The sequence below is a fragment of the Ceratotherium simum genome, chromosome 15, assembly GCF_057802395.1.
Source record: "Ceratotherium simum simum isolate JZ-2026a chromosome 15, ASM5780239v1, whole genome shotgun sequence".
NCBI lineage: Eukaryota > Metazoa > Chordata > Mammalia > Perissodactyla > Rhinocerotidae > Ceratotherium > Ceratotherium simum.
The window spans coordinates 34,669,679-34,689,534 of record NC_141914.1 but is presented as its reverse complement, the minus strand read 5'-3'; the positions used below and the strand labels follow the sequence as shown (position 1 = coordinate 34,689,534).

General features: G+C 40.2%; 1 protein-coding gene across 9 annotated transcripts in view; it reads left to right on the top strand.

Annotated features, from left to right (window-relative positions):
- Window positions 1–19,856, top strand: part of LPP (LIM domain containing preferred translocation partner in lipoma) — a 665,849-nt gene that overhangs the window by 627,439 nt on the left and 18,554 nt on the right. For all 9 annotated transcript variants that reach the window (XM_087439870.1, XM_087439863.1, XM_087439871.1 and 6 more), the window contains one exon: window positions 16,951–17,129. In XM_087439870.1, the coding sequence (XP_087295996.1) occupies window positions 16,951–17,129 (179 nt within the window). The remainder of the gene's footprint in view (window positions 1–16,950; window positions 17,130–19,856) is intronic.

The window sequence follows — 19,856 nt, the reverse complement described above, 5'->3', positions numbered from 1 at the left end:
TTTTTTTGCCGAGGAAGACTGGCCCTGGGCCAACATCCATGCGCATCTTCCTGCACTATATATGGGATGCTGCCACAGCATGGCTTGCCAAGCAGTGCGTCGGTGCGCGCCTGGGATCCTAACCAGCGAAATCTGGGCCGCCACAGCAGAGCGCCAGCACTCAACCGCTTGCGCCACCAGGCGGCCCCTAAGGTATAATTGGTATACAAAGAACTACACGTATTTAATGTGTACAATTTGATGGGTTTGAACACATGCAAACACCCATGATACCATCACCACAATCAAGGTGATAGATACATCCAGCACCTCCCAGAGTTTCCTTGTGTTCCTTTGGGTTTTTTGTTTTGTTTTGTTTTTGTTTTTTGTAGTAAGACACTTAACATGAGATCTGCCATCCTAACAAATTTCAAAGTGTGCAAGACCGTATTGTTAACTATAGGCACTATGTTGTACAGCAGATCTCTAAAATTTACTCATCTAGCATAACCAAAACTTTACAACCATTGAATAATGACTCCGCATTTCTCTCTCCTCTAGCCCCTGGCAACCACTATTGTGTTCTCTGCTTCTATGAGTTTGACTATTTTAGATACCTCATGTGAGTGGAATCATGCAGTATTTGTCCCTCTGTGACTGACTTATTTCACTTAGCATAATATCCTCCAGGTTCATCTATGTTGTTGTGAACAGCAGGATTTCCTTCCTTTTTAAGGCAATGTAATATTCCATTGTTTGTATATACCACATTTTCTTTATCCATTCATCCATCAAGGGACACTTGGGTTGTTTCCGTACGTTGCCTACTGTGGATAATACTGCAGTGAACATGGGAGTGCAGGTGTGTCTTTGAGATCCTGATTTCAGTTTGGAGTCTTTTCCTTATGGCATGCCATTCAGTCATAGAGAATGTGAGACCTAAAATGGACCTTAAGTGTCATCTAGTCCATCTTGGTTGCATAAATAAGAAAACTGAGGTACACAGAAGGGGAATAACTGGACTTGATTCACAAAGCAAGTGTATTAGTTAGGATTGGGTTCAGCTGGAGTGACAGAAAACAGTAATAGTGATGAAGTGAGACAAAGTTCATTTTCTTTCACCAAAGGAAGTAGAAGATCCAGGATAGTGGCGGGCAAGGACCCAATCTCCTTCTGTGTTCCTCTGCCATGCTCAGCTGGTGGCTTCTACTGAGGGGTCCAAGATGGCTGCTCCTGCTTTCCAGTGGACGAGGCTGTAGCCTTTCTCTCTGAGAACACTTTCATTCCACCTTCAACCCTTTGGCAAGAACTCAGTCTCATGGCCAAACTTAGCTGCAGGGAAGGCTGAAAAATGTAGTATGTATTCTGGGCAGCTGTGTACCTAGCTAAAATTTAGAGGTTCTAAAGAAAGAAGGGAAGAGCAGCTCTACGGAAACAACCATCAAGGAGTACCACTACAAATTAGTGACCTTGCAGGACTAGTATGCTGTTTCCTGACTCCCAATTAAATGCTCTTTCTACTACAATATAGAGTTTTCTCATAGACATGTGATCTTTAATCAAAGCCTATAAGACCACTTTGAATACATGCAAATTCATCATTTTGTGTGTCCGTACAAGATGCAATGTTTCTCCTTTGCTTAAGAAATTTTTGTATTTGTTAATCCCTAGACCTTCTAGATAGGAGTCAGGCAGACCCACGTTTAATTCCTGTGTGCCAATTTGTGCCTTTGGGTGCATATAAATCAAAAATCCAAACTTCAGTTTCTGCTCTAAAATAGTGATAAAATTATCATGCTGGCATTATTTTAAGGATTAAATGGGACAATATCCATGAAAGGGCCTCGCCCAGTGCTTAGTACCCCATAGGTATCTATGGCTAGAAATGTCAGTACCCATGTCCTTTCTCTTTCCTTCCTCAGGTTTCCTCCAACCCTAAGATGACCTAGGTTTCCAGAAAGTGATTGAAAAGAATCTAAATCCTTGACAAAACTGTTCTCCAGATAGCTATAATAAATTTGTTTAGATGCATAGTTTTGTTCTTTTTTGCTTTATAAAAACACAAATGCTAGCCAATCTTGATCAAGAAGCTCTGGCACAACCATAGAACTTTCTTAAAGTTATGCATGTTGGAGCCCCAACCCCAGAGATTATGGTTACATAGGTCTGGGGGTGACCCAAGAATCTTTACTTTTTACAGTTGCTTGATGAGTCTGATGTGCTATTGTGTTGTACGCAAATCAATATGGTGGAAGACTGGAGTAGAGAGAAATGGAGAGGCCAAGAGGCCAATTAGGAGGCTACTGTGATTATCTAAGTGAGAGATGATAGAATAATATAGTAGAGATAAAGAATAATGGATGGAATTAAAATATTTATTGGGCAAAATTAATAGGACTTGATACCTGATGGGATGTAGGAAAACGAGAGTTGATGCTGACTCTGATGTCAAACATCTTTCAAAAGTAGAAAAACTGTACCTCTTGAAATTTATCTGATCTGAACTTCCTGGTTTGAGGTAAAGGATGGGAGGAATTGTAATACGTAAAAGATGGTCACTAATATTGTGAAAATTCTCAATTATCTGGAACAATGACCCAAATCCAACGAGATAAAATCTAAGAGAGACAAAAGTCAAATCCTTTTCTTACCTTAAAAAATTAACTATACGAGTCCATATGAGGGTCATTTAATTTGACAGCTGTTCATGTAGAAAAAAATGAAGACTTGTAGGGGAGACAATTTGACTCCAAGATTAATAGTACAATCTAGGACCACAGAAAAGTAAATACACTCTTTTGCTGCACTCATATAAAGAGGAGTGTGCAGAACAGGGGCAGCAGTAGTTCCTAAAATGATGTCTTCATTTCTGGGCCGTACACCTTGAAGGGAACCTGACAAACTAGAACTTTTGCAGAGGAGGGTGTTCAGGAGGGTAAGATGACAGAAATCATGTCTCATAAGGAATTGTTGAAGGAATCTAAGTGCTTATCCCAATAAAGAAAAGACTAAGTGGGGGACAGTATTTTTAATACTCTTTAGGACTGTTACATAGAAAAGGCAACAGACTTGTCCTTAGAAGACAGAAGTAAGGCTACTGAGGTAGAAGGCATTTAAATCAAAATAAAAAATGTTCTAACAATTAGACCTACCAGTAGAATGCACACCTTCCAAGAAAGTCTGCTATGCCTGCTATGCAGGCAGTCCCAGGGCTACATAAGCACTGACTGACTGACTGACTGACTAGGGGTTTCATAGAGGGAATTTATGGATCAGATTGACTGGGCAGATGACCCCTACGGTCATCGTCACTCTCATGTTCCTCCATAACTCTCTGTAAAATTCTAGCTCCTTAATTTTTTGACTGTACAATTAGACAATTTGTCTTTATTAATTGATGCCCACACTAAAAGAAAGCTTTTGTCTTTTCACATGTAAAGATGTTAAGAATAGTACTAAATACTTTTGAAGAAAAAGAATTATACATATATTCCTGTACCAATTTATTCTCATGCTATTAGTAGGAATAAACAATAGCTTGCAGAATTTGAAAGCCACATTGTCCCCTGTGTGGAGAAGGAAGGTCTATTTTGCATTCATATCAATTGGGCATTATCGTTGCTCAAAATACCGTAGCTGAATAAACCTAACTAGCCTCATTAGTTAATTTTATGTGGCTATGTCCAAAAGTTAATATTCATTCACTCAAGCATTTATTCAACAAACAATCTCTTCCATATTTCACTCACTCTCTTCACTGCTAGAAACATATATATGTTTTTAATTCCTTGTTTTTGAAGATCTCATATTCAAATGTGCAAGCTATGCCTATATTTCAATTACTACGGCTATGTGCCTAACCCCTCAAAATTTAGTGGCTGAAAAGAACAATTTTTTATTATCTCTCACAGATTGGTGGGTCAGGAATTTGATAGCATCTCAACTCAGCACTTCCCGGCTTGGGGTCCCTCATGAGGTATTTGGGTCTGAGTTCTCTCAAAGACATCTTCACCTACATGCCTGGTGCCCGGACTGAGAATACATGAACAGCTGTTCTGGACCAACAGGGGTTCTTCAGGCATCTCCTTCTATTTGCCTGTAGTTTCTCTAGCATGGCACCTTCAGGATAGCCCAACTTCTAACATGGCAACTCAAGGCTTCACAGGTATATGTCTCAAGAGAAAACTGTATCACATTTTATGAGTAACATCAGGAGTCATATAGCATTGCTTCTACCACATTCCATTGGCCAGGCAGTTACAGATGTCCTCCTAGGGCCTCAACTCTCCCTGGTGGACTGTCAGGATCACATTGGAGGAAGAGCATGTGGGATGGGATATGTGTCGGTGTCATCAGCTTTGGAAAGTGCACTTTGTCATAGCATTTCCCATAGCATACAAACACTATACACTAGGTTCTGGCTATAATGAAGGTATGAACAGTGCTGTGAAAGAACAGAAGTTTAGGGAAATGCTTAATAAAGGAGGTAACACTCACACGCCCTAAAAGTTGAGTCATCTAACTTGTTAAGGAAAATGTTCAAGGCTGAGGCAACAGTGGATGTAAAGGCATGCAAGAACAAGGAGCGGGAAGTGTTAAAAAGTTTGGGTTGACAGTAATGAAGACTGCTTTGGGGGAATGGTGGGAGTTGGTGCCTGGAAAGGAGAGGTAAGACAATATCCTGAAGGGCCTTGAGTGTTAAGTTAAAAAATTTGGCACTGGGGAGCAGTCCCTGGCTGTAGAGCACCAGCATAGAGAATGATCCTCTTGTGTAATCTCTTCCATGTACATTCTTTCCTGCCTTTGGTAGTAAACATATCATCTCTGTGAAAGTTTGCTTCCTAGCTGAAACTGAATGCAGACTCTAAACCATCAAATCACTTTAGATTTTTTTTTTTTTTTACCCACCACAAACAACTCTAGGATGGCATGCATTTGAACAAACCGAAAGTGATTTCGCTCTTGTAATTTTCAGAGCTTTTGGCTAGATGCAGAGTGAGAAATTCATACCTTTTTCAAGGAGCGTGGGTTCTTTTTTCCCAATTCCTCTCATCCATCTGGTTCTCTGGAGGTCTTGGAATCCAGGAAAGTGTTAGTTCACTGTGCTGAAATCCAAAAAAGACTGCTAAACTGTGAAAGAAAATTTGCATTCCAGAGACACTGAAAGAGTTAGTCCACCACCGTTTTGCAGCACCAAGGAGAAAACATCTGTATGTTCTGTCCCCTTGGTCTTTCAACAGTTACAGAATGGAAAACTCTGTACCCGTTGTCTGTGCCTTTCATACCTACTTAATGTTAACCATGTTTGTCATGGTGGGAGTGGAAAGAAGAACCAAAAAAAAAGGAAATTATTTTATTTCTAGTGTCAGAAAATATTACAGCTAAGATACAGTTTAAGGAAAGCAAATCGTTTCACCGACTTCCCTTTGTGCTCCTCAGAAGGTCACATTCTCGTGAGGGTTCCAGAGCCGAGTGTTTGACATACATGTCAACAGTGCTCTGCTTGGAAGGAAACTACACGGTCGCAGCCATGATGTTGGCATGTCATTCCGGCCTTTCTAAGCTGTGGTGCTTTTGTCTTCCACTGGCAGAAGTATAATTAGACGGGCTTGTTTTCAACAGAAGCCAAATCATTGCCAAATCTGTTCAACTGATCTCCAGCGAATCAAAGTTAGCTCATGGCCCTCTGGCTGTTCTCTTTGCCACTCCCAGGAGTTAGAGGCTTAAAGTTTTCCCCTTCTTTTTAAAGAGGATCAAGTTTGGTTCAAACAAGCTTTTCTATCATCCCCAGGAGTACAAGGAGAGACCTCCCGTGACCTAGTTGTTTGGTTCAGACCACTTGTGGCTTGTTATAATTTAGGAAGTGATTGCAATTCATAAAGCCAGGTAAAAAATAAACATCTTGGCAAAGCTGAGTTTCAGGCAGCTCTGAAGGGACCCGACACGTGAGCAGAATGGTATTGGGAACATTTCTAGTCTCTGCTTGCAGATCTTGATTCTAATGGATGATTAACAATGGATTTAATTCTCATCTGAAATGTGCAGGCAAGCAGTCATTACTGTGTATACACAGAGGTGAAAACATCATTGCTTAAAGCCTGGTTTTATATTTTGCCCCTGGACGGATCAGTTACCAGTAGTAGACAAATACTAAGTAAAAAGAACATTGTCTGACCTACTACATTGAGTAATTAACTTCAGATCATTTATATTCTTAGCGAAATTTGTAGCACTAATTTTTTGGAGAAATATACTCTTGCTGAGGTAGACTCAAAGAACCTAAGAGTTGGAAGAGACCTTAGATGTTAGGTAGTTTAATGTCATTTACTTTTTTCATTCAACAAATCCTCATTAAGTGCCTGTTACATGTTAAGCACTGCTTCAGAGGCTGTGAATGTAGTAGTGTCTCAGACAGACTGGTGGGGAGATAAGCAATAAGCATGTCAGCAAATAATACATGAAGTGATATCAGAGAGTGATAATGACTGTGCAGAAAGTAACAGGGTAATGAGATAGAATCTGGCTCGGGAGAGGGGACTGCTTAAAAAGGGTGGTGACGGGAGGCCATCTGGGACGGTGATGAAATTTTGGGTATGTCTATGGGAGTAGGCGCTATTGGATGACTCTTTGGAGTATTCCTTCTCAGTCATTCATTCATTTACTTAATAAAATATTTATTGAGTTCCTTTTATGTGCCAGGCATTGTTCAGTGAACTGCGGATGAAGCAGTAAACAAGACAAAGAGCCCTGCCTTATTGAAACTTTTGTTCGGTCCTCAAATCAATCACAGAGCTTCAAGGGACCCAGAGGTCTATTAACGTCAGTCTCTTATTTTGTAAGTAAAGGAATTTAGGCCAAGAGAAGCAAATGCCAGTGACTAGCCTTCACAAGACTAGAGTACAGCTCTTGGCTTAGGGTCATTTCTCTTTGTCACTGTACCATGCAGGGTCTCCATAAATATCTATTTCAACAATTCTAGTTTCAAATAGTGCTGACATTAACATCATGACCCAAAGATAAATCATTTTCCCCACTGGGGCCTCCTGTTCACTCTATATTGAACATAACATGATTGAGAGTTGTCAAGATGGTGCCTCACAGTCCGGGCGTCAGGGGCTTAGTTGGGAACCCTGCCAAGTATACCTGCAGCAAACTCTTCATTCCACGAGCCTTCTCTGTATGCAATCTGAATGCATGATATGTAACTGCTCCATAACTTATTAGGTGTTCCAGGTATGTAAATTAAAGAAAGATATAACAAGAAAAAATATCTGTTGGAAATAAAACAACAAAAACAAAAGAAAAAAAACAACACTGTATTTTCCCAAACTTAATATGCACAGGATATGTGAATGTCTGTGTGTGCTTCTCATGTTGTCTGCTTCTCTAGTAATACGAGTAATGGAAAGTGGGCTCAGTTGATTAGTCAGAGACTGAAGAACCAAGAGTTAGGGTCAATCCTCACATGGAACAGCAATTTTGCCCAGAGAAAAGAACTTTTTAATAATCTCTTTACATCTCTTTACATTTTTAACGGGTGCATCTTACATTTCTTATCTCATTTAATTCTCACAACTCTAGGAGGTAACAGGGCAGAATAATTAGTATCCCATTCTACAGAGGAGAAAATTGACACTCAGAGTACGGAATTTTATTCAAGATTCTATGAAATTCCAGCTACTCTGGAAAGTGACTCCCTCAGTGGACTGGTCTGAGTGTCTATTAATGACCTCTGTTTACAAGTTGCTAGTAGCAGGAATTGTGAAAGCTGGACCTAAGACATCGGGCCACGAGGCTGAGGTTAGGCTTGGCTCCTCTGAGTTATTGGCCTAAGGGCCCTCATATTTATCAGTGTGCAACAGCCTTGTTTTGACAGTGGCAAAAACCCAAGTAATGTAATATACTCAGCCTAGTGATTTTTCATTAGTGATGTAAAATAATTATGTCAATAACTAATGAGCATTAGCCATCACATTCTTATTGTTAACAAGGGCTAGAACACCAAAGAGAAGTTTTGGTAGTCCAAAAAGAATCTAGGCTGGGGTTTGGGAAAGATCACTGTATAGCAACCAGGGCATCTGGGGTCAGACCAGGCACTGGTCTTTCAGGTCAGTGAAAGACCTGAACTCAGCTCTTTCACTAGTTTACATTAGGCAATCAACTTCCCTGAATGGTGTCCTCGTATATAAAGGGAGAGACTTGGACAAGATGATTTTAGTAATTTTTTCAAATTCAAGCAAACTATGTATTTGTGAAAGGCTGTGGCACAGCAGTTTGCTCAAGATTAATAACTGCATTCAGTATAATTGCCATTATATGAAACTAGATGGAAAGGTATGGAGAAACTTGTTAATTGGAGGATAGTGTGAAGTAGACAGTTTTGTCTTTGGACTTAGAAGACGTGGATTCAGATCCTGACCACATCTATAGTACTGTGGCGTGTAATGGGGATAAGAATTCTACAGTTCTACCTACTTTAACAGATTGTTGTGGAGATTAAATGAGGTGCTGTTTATGTACACTTAGTAAACTCTGAAGACTCTCCAGGGCAAGCCATCAGTTTTTGTTTTGAGAATATAAAATAATGTAAATTACTTTTATGAAGAGCTAAGAAATTCATGGATTTGAGGTATAATAATGTTTACTTAGCAGTAAGAACAGCTTTTCCACAAAATTCTCAGAGAAACAGGGGGTGGACTCTCTTAGGAATCCAGAAGCCCATTTTATATTATGACATTATTCAGTTGTCCCAGAGTATCATATGCAGGATTCCTTAAATAATCCATTAAAAAAAAAGTAGAGCTACAAAATACAGGAAAATTGATGGCAAAGGAAAAATTTAGGAAAAATGAAAAATGTAGTGCTTAAATATAGTAATTCAATTAAATGATCAAAGAATGCCAAGTTAATTAAATATATGCCCTAGCCCCCTTAGAATTTGTAAGAATTACCCAAAATTAACATTTATTATACAGCCAGACACTGAGTACTTGCTTTCATATATGTGATCTCATTTAGTGCTGACAACACTGCAGTGTAGACACTTTCAATCTTGTTTAGTAGACAAGGAAACCAAAGGCCAGAGACATCAAGAAAATTGCCTAGACTTCGAACCCAGGTCTCTTGAATCTCTGTCACTATTTCTCTTACCGTGTATGACAGACTCTGCTCTGGTTCCTGAGTTACCAAGTCCCAACAGACTGTACCTTGAAGATGCTGTGATGGCAAATCCATGATCGGACTTGGCTTGGAAGGAAAAGAATTCTATTCTTTTTTCCCTCACACAATAGTCTCGATGGAGTTGTGATCTTTTCATTTTGCTCCTGGCATGAAGGTTTGACACACTCATCCAGCCCCCCACCCCCATCACATTTCTCAAGCGTTAGGAGACCTTCAAGAGAAGTGTTTTGGAAGAACTAGCATACCACAAAGTCTACACATTTTAAAGTAAAATAGCACCTCTACGGGCCTTAAGGTAGAGACAAGCTAAATGTCCTTTAATGTCTTGTTTTTTTTTTTAATTTACTAAACCTCAGATCATAATCCCAGCCCAAGTGCTTCAGAATAAACAACAGGGCATTATTTACTTTGCGAAGAATGTCATTTGTTGCTCATGGCAAAATTGAATAAGTGACCTAATTGTCCTGATCTTTTTGTCCTTTCTGTTGGCTTTTTTCCTTGTGGTTTTAGGACATATTCCTTAATTTTGATTCCAGTTTATTTAGTCCAAACAAAAACAGAAACTCTTGTGAGAAATTTTTTTTCTAAATTCTGTGTTAATAGTCATACATGTGTTTTGTGTTGATTTGACACATAGATGTTCATCTCTGGCAATATGGACTTCCTCTTCTTCAATGCTGCCAAATACACTGATTTTGTTACAATATTCTTCCTAAGAATTGAGGTTTTGTTCAGTGTAAGCATATCTGGGACTTAGATAATGAAGACTCTTGTTGTAAGATTAATTCCAAAGATTATGAAGCATTTTTTTTCAAGAGCTAATTCAAATCCCACCTAGAATAGGTTCCCAGAGTCATACACCACTATCACGTTGCCTGCTCCCTCACCATTCATTAGTAATTACTCTCTTCTCTGTGTTCCCCATCACACATTATTCAAGCCTCTGAATAGCAATTTGTTGTGCCCTTTGCCTCTAGTCAGTTATTTATAGAACTGCCTACTTCTTCCACCATACCGGGAACCTCTGAGGGCAGGAATGGTGCCTTTGTCTTTTCTCTCTTCCTCTGTACCAGCCAGGATGCTGAACCCTTGGTTCCAGTCTTTAGACTTTCTTCAGTGCTAGTGGGGTGGCTACTCGGCTCATCAGAAAAGCATGTGAAAAGTTTCTTTAAAGGGGATTTATAAGAAAGCTAAGGCAATATGGGCCTTGGATGCAAAGAGTTACACTCAAAAACATTAGTGGAAGTGAACAAAAAATAAGAAAGTTGAAGTTCTTTTACTGAGTTTTCAGTTATGTGTTTCATAGCTGTCTTTTTTTGTGGGTCATGACATAAAAGAAAATATATTTTGAGAGTTTGATGCCATCTAATAAATTGACTCAAAAATTTTCCTATCTTGAAAAATTAGAATTTTCGTCCATAAAGTAGGAATTTTGATTCGGATGAGAAAATCAGAGTCATAGGAATGGGATGACACTAGGTTTACCATTATTATTTTCAGTCTGTTTGAAACACATGTTACATATAGATATAGATACAGATATAGATTAAGATTAAGATATAGATGTAGGTGAAAGATACTTGGACAATGCAAGAAAAGTTTTAATAAGAAATGCATGCTTCACTGGGAGGCAGAGCTGTTGGGACGTTTTGTACTGCAGGCTCATTAGGAGAATTACCAAGGTAAAATGATGTCTTCATCTGCAAAGGAAACCCCAAAGTACCGCCATAATTTGAGAAGGCTTCTTGATTATCAGAATCAAGAATAAGTTTGTATTCCAGAATTAAGTTAGGTAATATAATTATTTGGCATTGGCATTTCAATGAAGGTTTGCTGAATCATAGCCTTGTTCTCTTTTTACTGTACCACATTGCTATTCCGTTGGGAACACCTACACTTGAGCTGTGCTTCCCAACCTTTTTCACATCGTGATTCATGTGGAAAATGATGGCATTCATTCAGCACACTGGATTAAGTGGATGAGGCTTCTCCTGGCCCGAGGTGACCACCCAGGGGCTATGGAAACCTCTGGCCCCTGCTGACCCTTCCAAATGTGGTACACCTGAAACCCACTTCAGGCACACTGTGTCTCAGCCTGCCAGTTGAGAAGCTCTGAATTAGAGAGCTGTTTTGCATGGTTAAATAGAATAATTTTATTTTATGTAAAGTACTTCTCCAGAGTTTATTATTCATCATCTAACCAATGTTTGTGGACCATCAGTTTTGTGCAAGGATACTGTTGGGGATGCTGGAAATCCAACAATGAGTTTTCTGTCTTATCCTGTGGGAGCCAATGAAACTGACAGTGGACAAACTGTCTTAAGATCTCAACCCATTTTCTCTATTTATATGCATGTGACTTGCAGGTAGTCAGCCTGAATGCCTGATGTTTGCAATATGGAGTGTGTCTACTGAAATATGGAATAGGTATATTGTGATATAGCAGAGGGATTCCCCACTGGATGGAGAATTAGGAAACTTACATTCTAACTCCAAATCTGCCACTAGCTGTTTTCCCTCTCTGTGCCTTAGTTGCTTGAATCTGGTAGTTAGATCAGAATTATGGTTTTTAAACTGTACAATGTGGATCCCCCACAGGTTCCATCCTTTCATGCTCTTCATCCAGAAGTGGTTTTTGGCTCTTTTGGATGTGCTTCCTTGATAAATTGTTGCCCCAATAAAAGGATTATGGGAGAGGGAGGCAAGTGAAGGGAGTTGAATACTCCTGGACTAAAGTAATCTCTAAAAGCTTTTAGAGGTCTAATACTTTCTAACTCTCGTATTTTTTCTTTTTATTCTTATCCCAACAAGACCAAAACTATATCTAGAACATGAGATGTCACCATTACCTTTCCAAGAGTCTTTCCTGTTTCCATATTGCTTCCACACCTAAGAAAAGAAAAAAAACAATAAAGACTGAATATAAGACACATTTTAATTTTATGAAATGAAAATTTTAACATTTCTAAATGGCAACCTTTTATAGTCTTCTGAATCTTCAAATACTTATGTCTCTTGATTTAAAATACTCAATTTTGAACGTATATACACCTATGCAATATATAAATTTTAGAAATACTTTTTCTTTATCGTCTAACTAGTAGTTAATGCTTATGTTACCTATATGCTTCATTTATATTCAGATGATTCTTCCACCTCTTCTGCCTGTGAATTAGAGAAGTTATTTATACATTATCCAAGGATAGAAAAGATACAACCAGATTGTATCTCTAATTCAAAAACAGTTGCATTTGGGAGTTTTGTGTACAAGATTTGTTTGTGATTTTATTTTTATTTTCACTTAACTTTTTGTTTTTAATCACAATTGTATTGCCATCATTTCAGAAAAGTTTATAAGCTATGCCTTTTAGCAGCTGACTAATTTCTTGTTTTTTCTGGTACTTTGACATCTTCCTTTAACCATACTTTCATTGGAGTAACTGCCTAAAACATTTTCTAAAAAATCTTCAAACTGCCTATAATTTTAAGAAAAGAATAAAATCTAGACTATTCATTCAATTTAAACTATAAGGGGTTTCACAGCTGGTTAACAGTTGCCTGCTGTGTTTCATGGACTGTGCAGGCCCTGGGCAAGGAGGGTTACTGTTGTGGATGCTGTGGTGCACAGCCCAGGTCCCCTTTCAGGACTCAGGCTCTCATTCCCCCAACTGCTGGGAGTTCATAGCTGAGTCTGTCTCTGGTCATTACCCTGAACTGAAGGGAACCTCTTCACCCAAGATCACTCCTCCTTCTTGGGAGGAACCTGTATCTATCAACTGGTAGATGCAGGGGTACAAAGGCCCTATCCCAAGCTCCAAGGAAGGACAACTCTGCAGGGCCATCCCCATTCCAGACTTCTCCATGGAACCATTAGAAGCCTTTGTTGTAAATGCATCATAGTTCAACTCCTCCCTCTGCCCAGGAACTTTCCTGCACTCTCCTACAGGTGTGGACCTCAAAGATACTCTTCAATAACTTCCTGCATGCAAATCTCTGTTTCAGAATCTGTTTCCTGGGAAACTCAACCTATGACCATGGCTCCATGGGGAGAGAAAGGGATAGTCACAGTTTGGTCATGGAGATTGACATAACCATTAACTCAAATACCTCATATTTGGTGTCATAGGAGAAGCAGCATACAATCCTATGAGAGTGGAAGAAATTACTTATTTCGCTTGGAGTATAGCAGAGGAAGCATTAGGAAAGGTTTTGCAGAAGAGGTAACATTTGAGCTTAACCTTGAAGAATGAGTAGATATTCTCTAGGCAAAAATGGATGGGGTAGTCTGGCCTTGTAAAAGAACATAGCTTATCAAAGATGTGGCGGAGCTCAGTGTGGCAGCTGGAGGGTGGGTCCACGGGGAAGAACAGTAGAGATGGACCCAGAACCAGGTCATGAAGCACTCTACTGATTTGGTAGGTTCTTGTGCTGGAGTGTGCTCTTCCCTCCTACCTCCCCATCTATCAAACATAGCACCCCTACTCCACATACAAGATGTGATTTGAGTAGATATACTTAGAAATGTCCTTCTTCCACTTATTTGCTTGAAAACTTCTTATTTATTTTCTTTATTAAACATTTCATTTTAACCTACTTTAGAGAAGCTTCATGTTTATCTGAAGAGTACATCTTTTCATCTGGCTTTAAAATAACCTTCTATAAGAAGACACAGAGATCGTCTACGGTCCTTGCAATTCTACTGCTAGCAATTTCTGGAATTGCAAGTGAGAAGACATTGCAAAGGTTATATAGGCCAGGTTTCTAGCTCATGAACCCTACTTTCAAACCTCAGATGAGAGGTTATCCAGTTGTTTCTAATATATCTTTAGTAATGGAAACATTGGCCTTTTCCTACTTTTGTTCACACTGATATATCAGAGTAATAAAATTGCAGAGTTGGAATTATCATTATTTTACAGATGAGAAAACTGAGGTCTAGAGAGAATACATTATTTGCCCAAAATCATGCAGTGGATGTTGACAAAGCCAGAGGGACAATTCATATTCTTCACCTACCAAATTTCCCTCTCTATAGTTACATAATGAATTCAACAGATTCCTCTCTGAGTTATTGAGAGTCAGGAAACTGGGGTACCAGTCCCACCTAATGAACTCCATGACTCAAGTCCAACTGTATCAGTGCTCCAGGTCTGTTTTCTCACTTGTGAAATCAGAGGCCTGGACTAAAGGAACTCCCAGTGCCCTCCTCCCTGACATTGTAAGAGTCTTTATCCTTTCTCTAAGAGAAGATATATCTAAGGGTCCTAGTGGACCAGGTGGAGACTGAAAAGAAAAGAGTATAGTAAAGGCAACTGGCTAGAGAAAGTTAATATATCCTCCTCCACCATTTGCTAGACCAAGCTTCCAGTCAGCTACATTCTTGGAATCTTTATTTTCTGATTTGGGGGCATTTTACAATAGACTCACTTTAGGCATATTTTATACTGTTTTTCCTTTGAAGTAGAAATGTTCAGATTACCTGTCCTTGAACAGTGCTTCTATAGACCATAAAGTCTTTCCTTAGAAACTGACTCAACCTTTTATGTTGCTGCTACTTTGAGTAAATGGGCTGAATCTTGCAGCCAAGCCTCAATGCAAACAAAAACATTTTCTGGTCAAGCATTTTCTGGTTTGTTCAACTCCATTACAGGGCTGGCTTAAAAAAAAAACAAAAAAAGTAAAACCCACAGAGGAGCAAAACACAAGCCCTGAGAAGACAGTTTCCAGCCACATTAGCTCAGATCACCGGGGTAGAAAAGAAGCAGGGCCCTCATTGTCCAGACCATCGTCATCACCAGACCCTCATCTTATGTTCTTCTGCTATTTTAATTTCACCACTTCAAAATGGGGGAAAAAAATAGGTTAATAGTTTCCATGAGTTTAGACTGTGACCAGAGGCGTACTAAGCAATTTCAGAACCTCCAGCAACCGCAGCTTTGAGGAGAGCATGATGATGGATTTACCAATTCATCTTGGGATAGATTCCAGAGTCAGGGGAGTTGGGCCAGCACTGTGCTGCCAGAGTGGGATGTAAACAATATTCCTTCATTCATTCTTTTTGCATGCATTCATCCCGGGCTTATTTTAATTCCAGGTAGTATACTGGGTGCAGTATGGGACAGAGAAATACAGTCTTAAGACATAGTCCCCGCCCTTAAAGAAACTGCAGTCTAGTAGAGGAAATAGACATATGCACAAATACATGCTGTAAGCAACGTAAATAGCTTGGGAAGGGGAGAGAAAGAAGCGGTTTATTCCAACTGAGGGCATTGAGAAAGGCTTCACTGTGGAGTAGCCTTCTGACCTCTACCTTGAAAGGTCAGAATGGCAAATTGCGAATCATTCCGGGCACTAGCCAATGCTCAGAAGTATGGAAGTTTCTCATAGGTTTGAACAAGAGTGAGCAGTCTGAGCCATTAGGGGAATCTGAGCCTAGAAAGGGAGATTGAAAGTCAGATAAGGAACTAGCTCTTTTTACATCATGCAGCCCTATAAGTTTTTGCTAGCAGGAAAGTTACTTGGTCACATCTGTGTTTTGGAAAGGAAACTGGAAGTCACTTGGGGATGGGGAAGTATGACAGAAGAAGAGAGATGCAAATAAGGAAGCCCATCAGAGACCATTGCTGTAGTTGAGACGTCAGCACTCTAGGTAACTATCCATAGGCATTTCTTGCCTTGTGGCCATTTAAAGGTTCTCATAGTAAGGGGGCAGTTACTCCTTAATTTCCACTTCCCTTCCAGTTTGCATCCTTCTAACCAGATCCGCATCCCAGATTTATTCTAGGTTGTAAACTCAGTGAGTCAGCCCAGACATCTCAGGTGGAATATAGCATATTACGTGTGAAACACGGTTGTTTGGTAAGACAGCATGGGATTCCAGGGAAGGGTGGAAAGTTAACAGCTAATTTTGTCAATCTTTCTGAGTCCTGACTCAATAAATGATATCCTTTTTCAGGGGGCTATGTATTTTTAAAGCTCAGCATATTTTTAAAGTCAGATAAATTAACTTTCTTAATTCACTTCTTAAAACCAGAACCCCTCTAGGTTCAACATTTCCATCAAGAGTTCACAATGCTCAACTTGGAGATGTCATTTGAATCAAGACCTTAAATGATCAAAAACCTCATTGACTATGCCGGGCTCTGATTGGGTTCTGTAGCTAGCATGCTTTGCGAGTGTCAGTTGTCAGACAGACCACGCTCTAAAATGTTAGGGTCTTTGGTGATCCCACTAGGTCTTTGATGTTGAAGCAAGTTTTAGAAGTAATAGTGAAGTGTTCGTCAAGTGAAGATCCTGGGTTGTGTAGTTCTGTCCTCAACAAACTACAGCCATGGACCAAATCCAGCCCACTACCTGCTTTTGCAAATAAAATTTTATTAGAACGCAAGCATGCTTATTTGCTTACTTACTGTCTACAGCTCCCTACATACTACAATGGCAAAATTGAGCTGTTGCAAGAAAGCCAGAACTATTTACTATATGGGCCTTTACAGAAAGGTTTGCCATCATCCCTGCTATAGTGGAAAGGAATAAAGGTAGAAGCCATAATTTGTGTGTTCTAAATTCTAGATTTGTTACCTATTACCTGGGTGACCTTAAAAAAGCCACTTGATCATCTAATTGTATTTCTTTCTCATTATAATAAAGATATACACTCTGCCTTCCTTCAGGCACTGTAAGAAGCACATGAGCCAACGTGTTCTGTAAAAGTGCTTGTCATGCTGTAAGTCATGCATAAATGGATCTCCTCAAGTCCCAGCCTAACACTGGCCCTCTTCCTTCCCTTCACAGAATACCCTGGAGCAGTGCAGCGTATGCTCCAAGCCTATCATGGAGCGGATTCTCCGAGCCACCGGGAAGGCCTATCATCCTCACTGCTTTACCTGTGTGATGTGCCACCGCAGCCTGGATGGGATCCCGTTCACCGTGGATGCTGGCGGCCTCATCCACTGCATTGAGGACTTCCACAAGTAGGCAATCTACTCTCCCTCCTCCAGTCTGCCAGTCCTCTTGGAGTCTGTGCTTATTGCCTGGCCTCTGGGCCACACATTCTTCTCTCTCAGAGCTATAGAATCTCAAGATTTGGTGGGACCTTAAAAAAAGCTTATTTGTCCCTCACCCAGTGCAGGAATTGATATCTGGTAATCCACATGGTCCTCCAGCCTGGCATCTGCTTCAAGGCTTCCCTGGGGCTTGTCCGTCGCATCTTTGTGGGGCTTTAATAGTGAGAAAGTTGACTCAGCTGCAGAGTATGTGTATTGGAAAGAGCCAGGATCCCGGGGTAGCCCTCCCTGGCCTAAACCTGAACAAGATGTGTGACATTGGACAAATGGCTCAATTTCTCTGAGCTCTTAGGTTTAGTCATTAGACCAGAGCCTGTCTTAAAACTCTCTGGCTTTGACAGCCCAGAATTCTCTCTAGAGCTGACCTCTACATCCCTGTCACTCTACAGATAAGAGTTTATGGGAGGACGGACACAGAGAACAATTCAGTCCCTCTTATTGATGCAAGCATCTCACATATTTGGAGGCAGTTTCATGCCATTATTGACATATTCACACCCTCCCATCCCAGGGCTTCTCTTCCTCAGGATATTTGCTAATAAAATTAACTAATCAGTAATGTGCAGTCTTTTGAGGAGGTTTAGAAAGTAGAGCCTCAACGTCAAGACCACTTACTCATGGCCCTGGAAAACCATGTCCCTGCTCCCTCAATTCTCTCATTTGTAGGTCGCTCTTTCCTCTATTATAGCAGGGGTTTTCATGAAAATGCTATAGTTTTGTGTTTTGTTTATTTTTATTTAGCCAGTTTGTTAGTTGGTAAATTGGTAGATCACATTTGTTACATATTTTTAAGAATGGTATGAAAGCCATAGATGTGATTTGTAAATGGTAGACACGAACGTTTTCTGGCTTGTTTCTGCTGGGCAGTGGCTTTGAGGACAGTCTGAGGCTCTCAAAGGGATGAAGTTCGCATGGCTCACCAATTTGGGTATCCGTTCTACGGCCTCCAGATGTGCAGTTTTGTGGGTTAATTTTCACCGCTCTGTTGATTGTCAACAACCGGGAGGTACTTGCCACAAGCAGTTTGGGGACCTGAGACTCATATTTTAAAAATGAATTTCCTGACCACTTGCCTAGTAGCAAAGAAAGTGAAAACCTCACCAAAAGACGTGAGGCTGAATGAATTAAAAAACCCCAGAGGCAGAAATTCTCAACCTGAATTAGACAAGGAAGGGCTCACTTTGAAAGGGCAGTCACAGCATAAATTGTACTTCACGTTATTGATATTTTTAGCTTGTAATTACACATGAAAAAAAACCTGCGTCTATTTAAGGGAAGTGAAAAAATACCAATGGGGAGTGTGTTTCTGTCACTGCTTCTCTCCTTTCTTACTTACCCTAACCCAAGAAAGACTGATAGATATAATCAGAGCATACGTTTCTGTTGCTAGAAAAGACTGATATATTACACCCCTCAATTAAAACAGGACATCAATTCTGACAAATGTAAGTTTGTATTTAAGCCATTTATCTTTCATTTCTAAGAGTGGGGAGCATAATTAGAGACTTGAGACTGGTGACATAAGTGTGTGGGTCTGAACACTCCAGAAAAGCAGACTTGAGCAACTAAAAGGGAAACATAATCTCAAACCCCCAATCCCCCCAAATAATTCAACGGCATGTTAAAACACAAATTATTTTTTAAAAATAATGTTGTCTGCATGACTGGCAGGTATGTAGGGGAACAAGCTTTTTGATCTTTTCCTCATTTCCCAAAGGAAACTATGAGAAAATTTTACAGAACTCTGTTTCTGGGCGTGGAAAGCACTAGAACTCAAAGCAGCTAAAAGTCCAACCCAGGGTGGGCATTGCAAGGCTAAGGAGAGGATCGATAGGGAGATGCAGCCTCCTTCTGCTTACAATTTTTGGGGGCCTTGTTCTTGGTCATTTTGAAAAGGTCTGCCTTTGTGAGCTTTTAGGAAATGTATTTCCATTCAGTTCAACCACATCTGCAAAGAGCTTTCTGTGTACCAATTACTGTGCTAAGTGCTAAAGGAGAGAGAGACAAAGAGAGAAATTGCATAGGTAGAAATGGCACAGATACATAGACAGAAGCCGCTGTCAGCAAGGAGCTCACCAGGAGGAGGGGCCAGAGTAGGTGCAGAATCTGTGTGATATCAGGCAGAAAGGGCTTTATAAACGCCACGAGATAAGCGCAGGCAAAGGCTTGAGCTGTCAGCATCAGACGAGATTGCTTGGCCCTGGGATCTTAGTAGGCCTCTGGAAGCAGAATTTGAAGAGTGTTTTAAGTGGGAAACAAGGAGATTCCTGGCAGAAGAAACAACTCGGGCAAAAATCAAGGGCATGGAGTTAGGAAAAGCATCTCTACACTCAAGGAAGATTTGCTCGGCTATAACTAGAGCAGCCTAGGAGTGGAAGTTACAGGAGACCCATGAGAAGGGATTTATCTTGCCTGCTTAGTATCCTGTCTTTGAAACCACTGCTTCCCAAACTTTAATGTGCTTACAAGTCACCTAGGAATCTTATTAAATTGCAGGTTCTAATTGAGTCGGTCTGGGGTGGGGCCTAAGATTCTGCATTTCTGACAAGCTCCCAGGTAGTCTTGGACTGCACTTTGAGTAATAACTTTCTGAAATATTATTTTTGAGGCCTTGGTAATGGGCCATCCCCTACA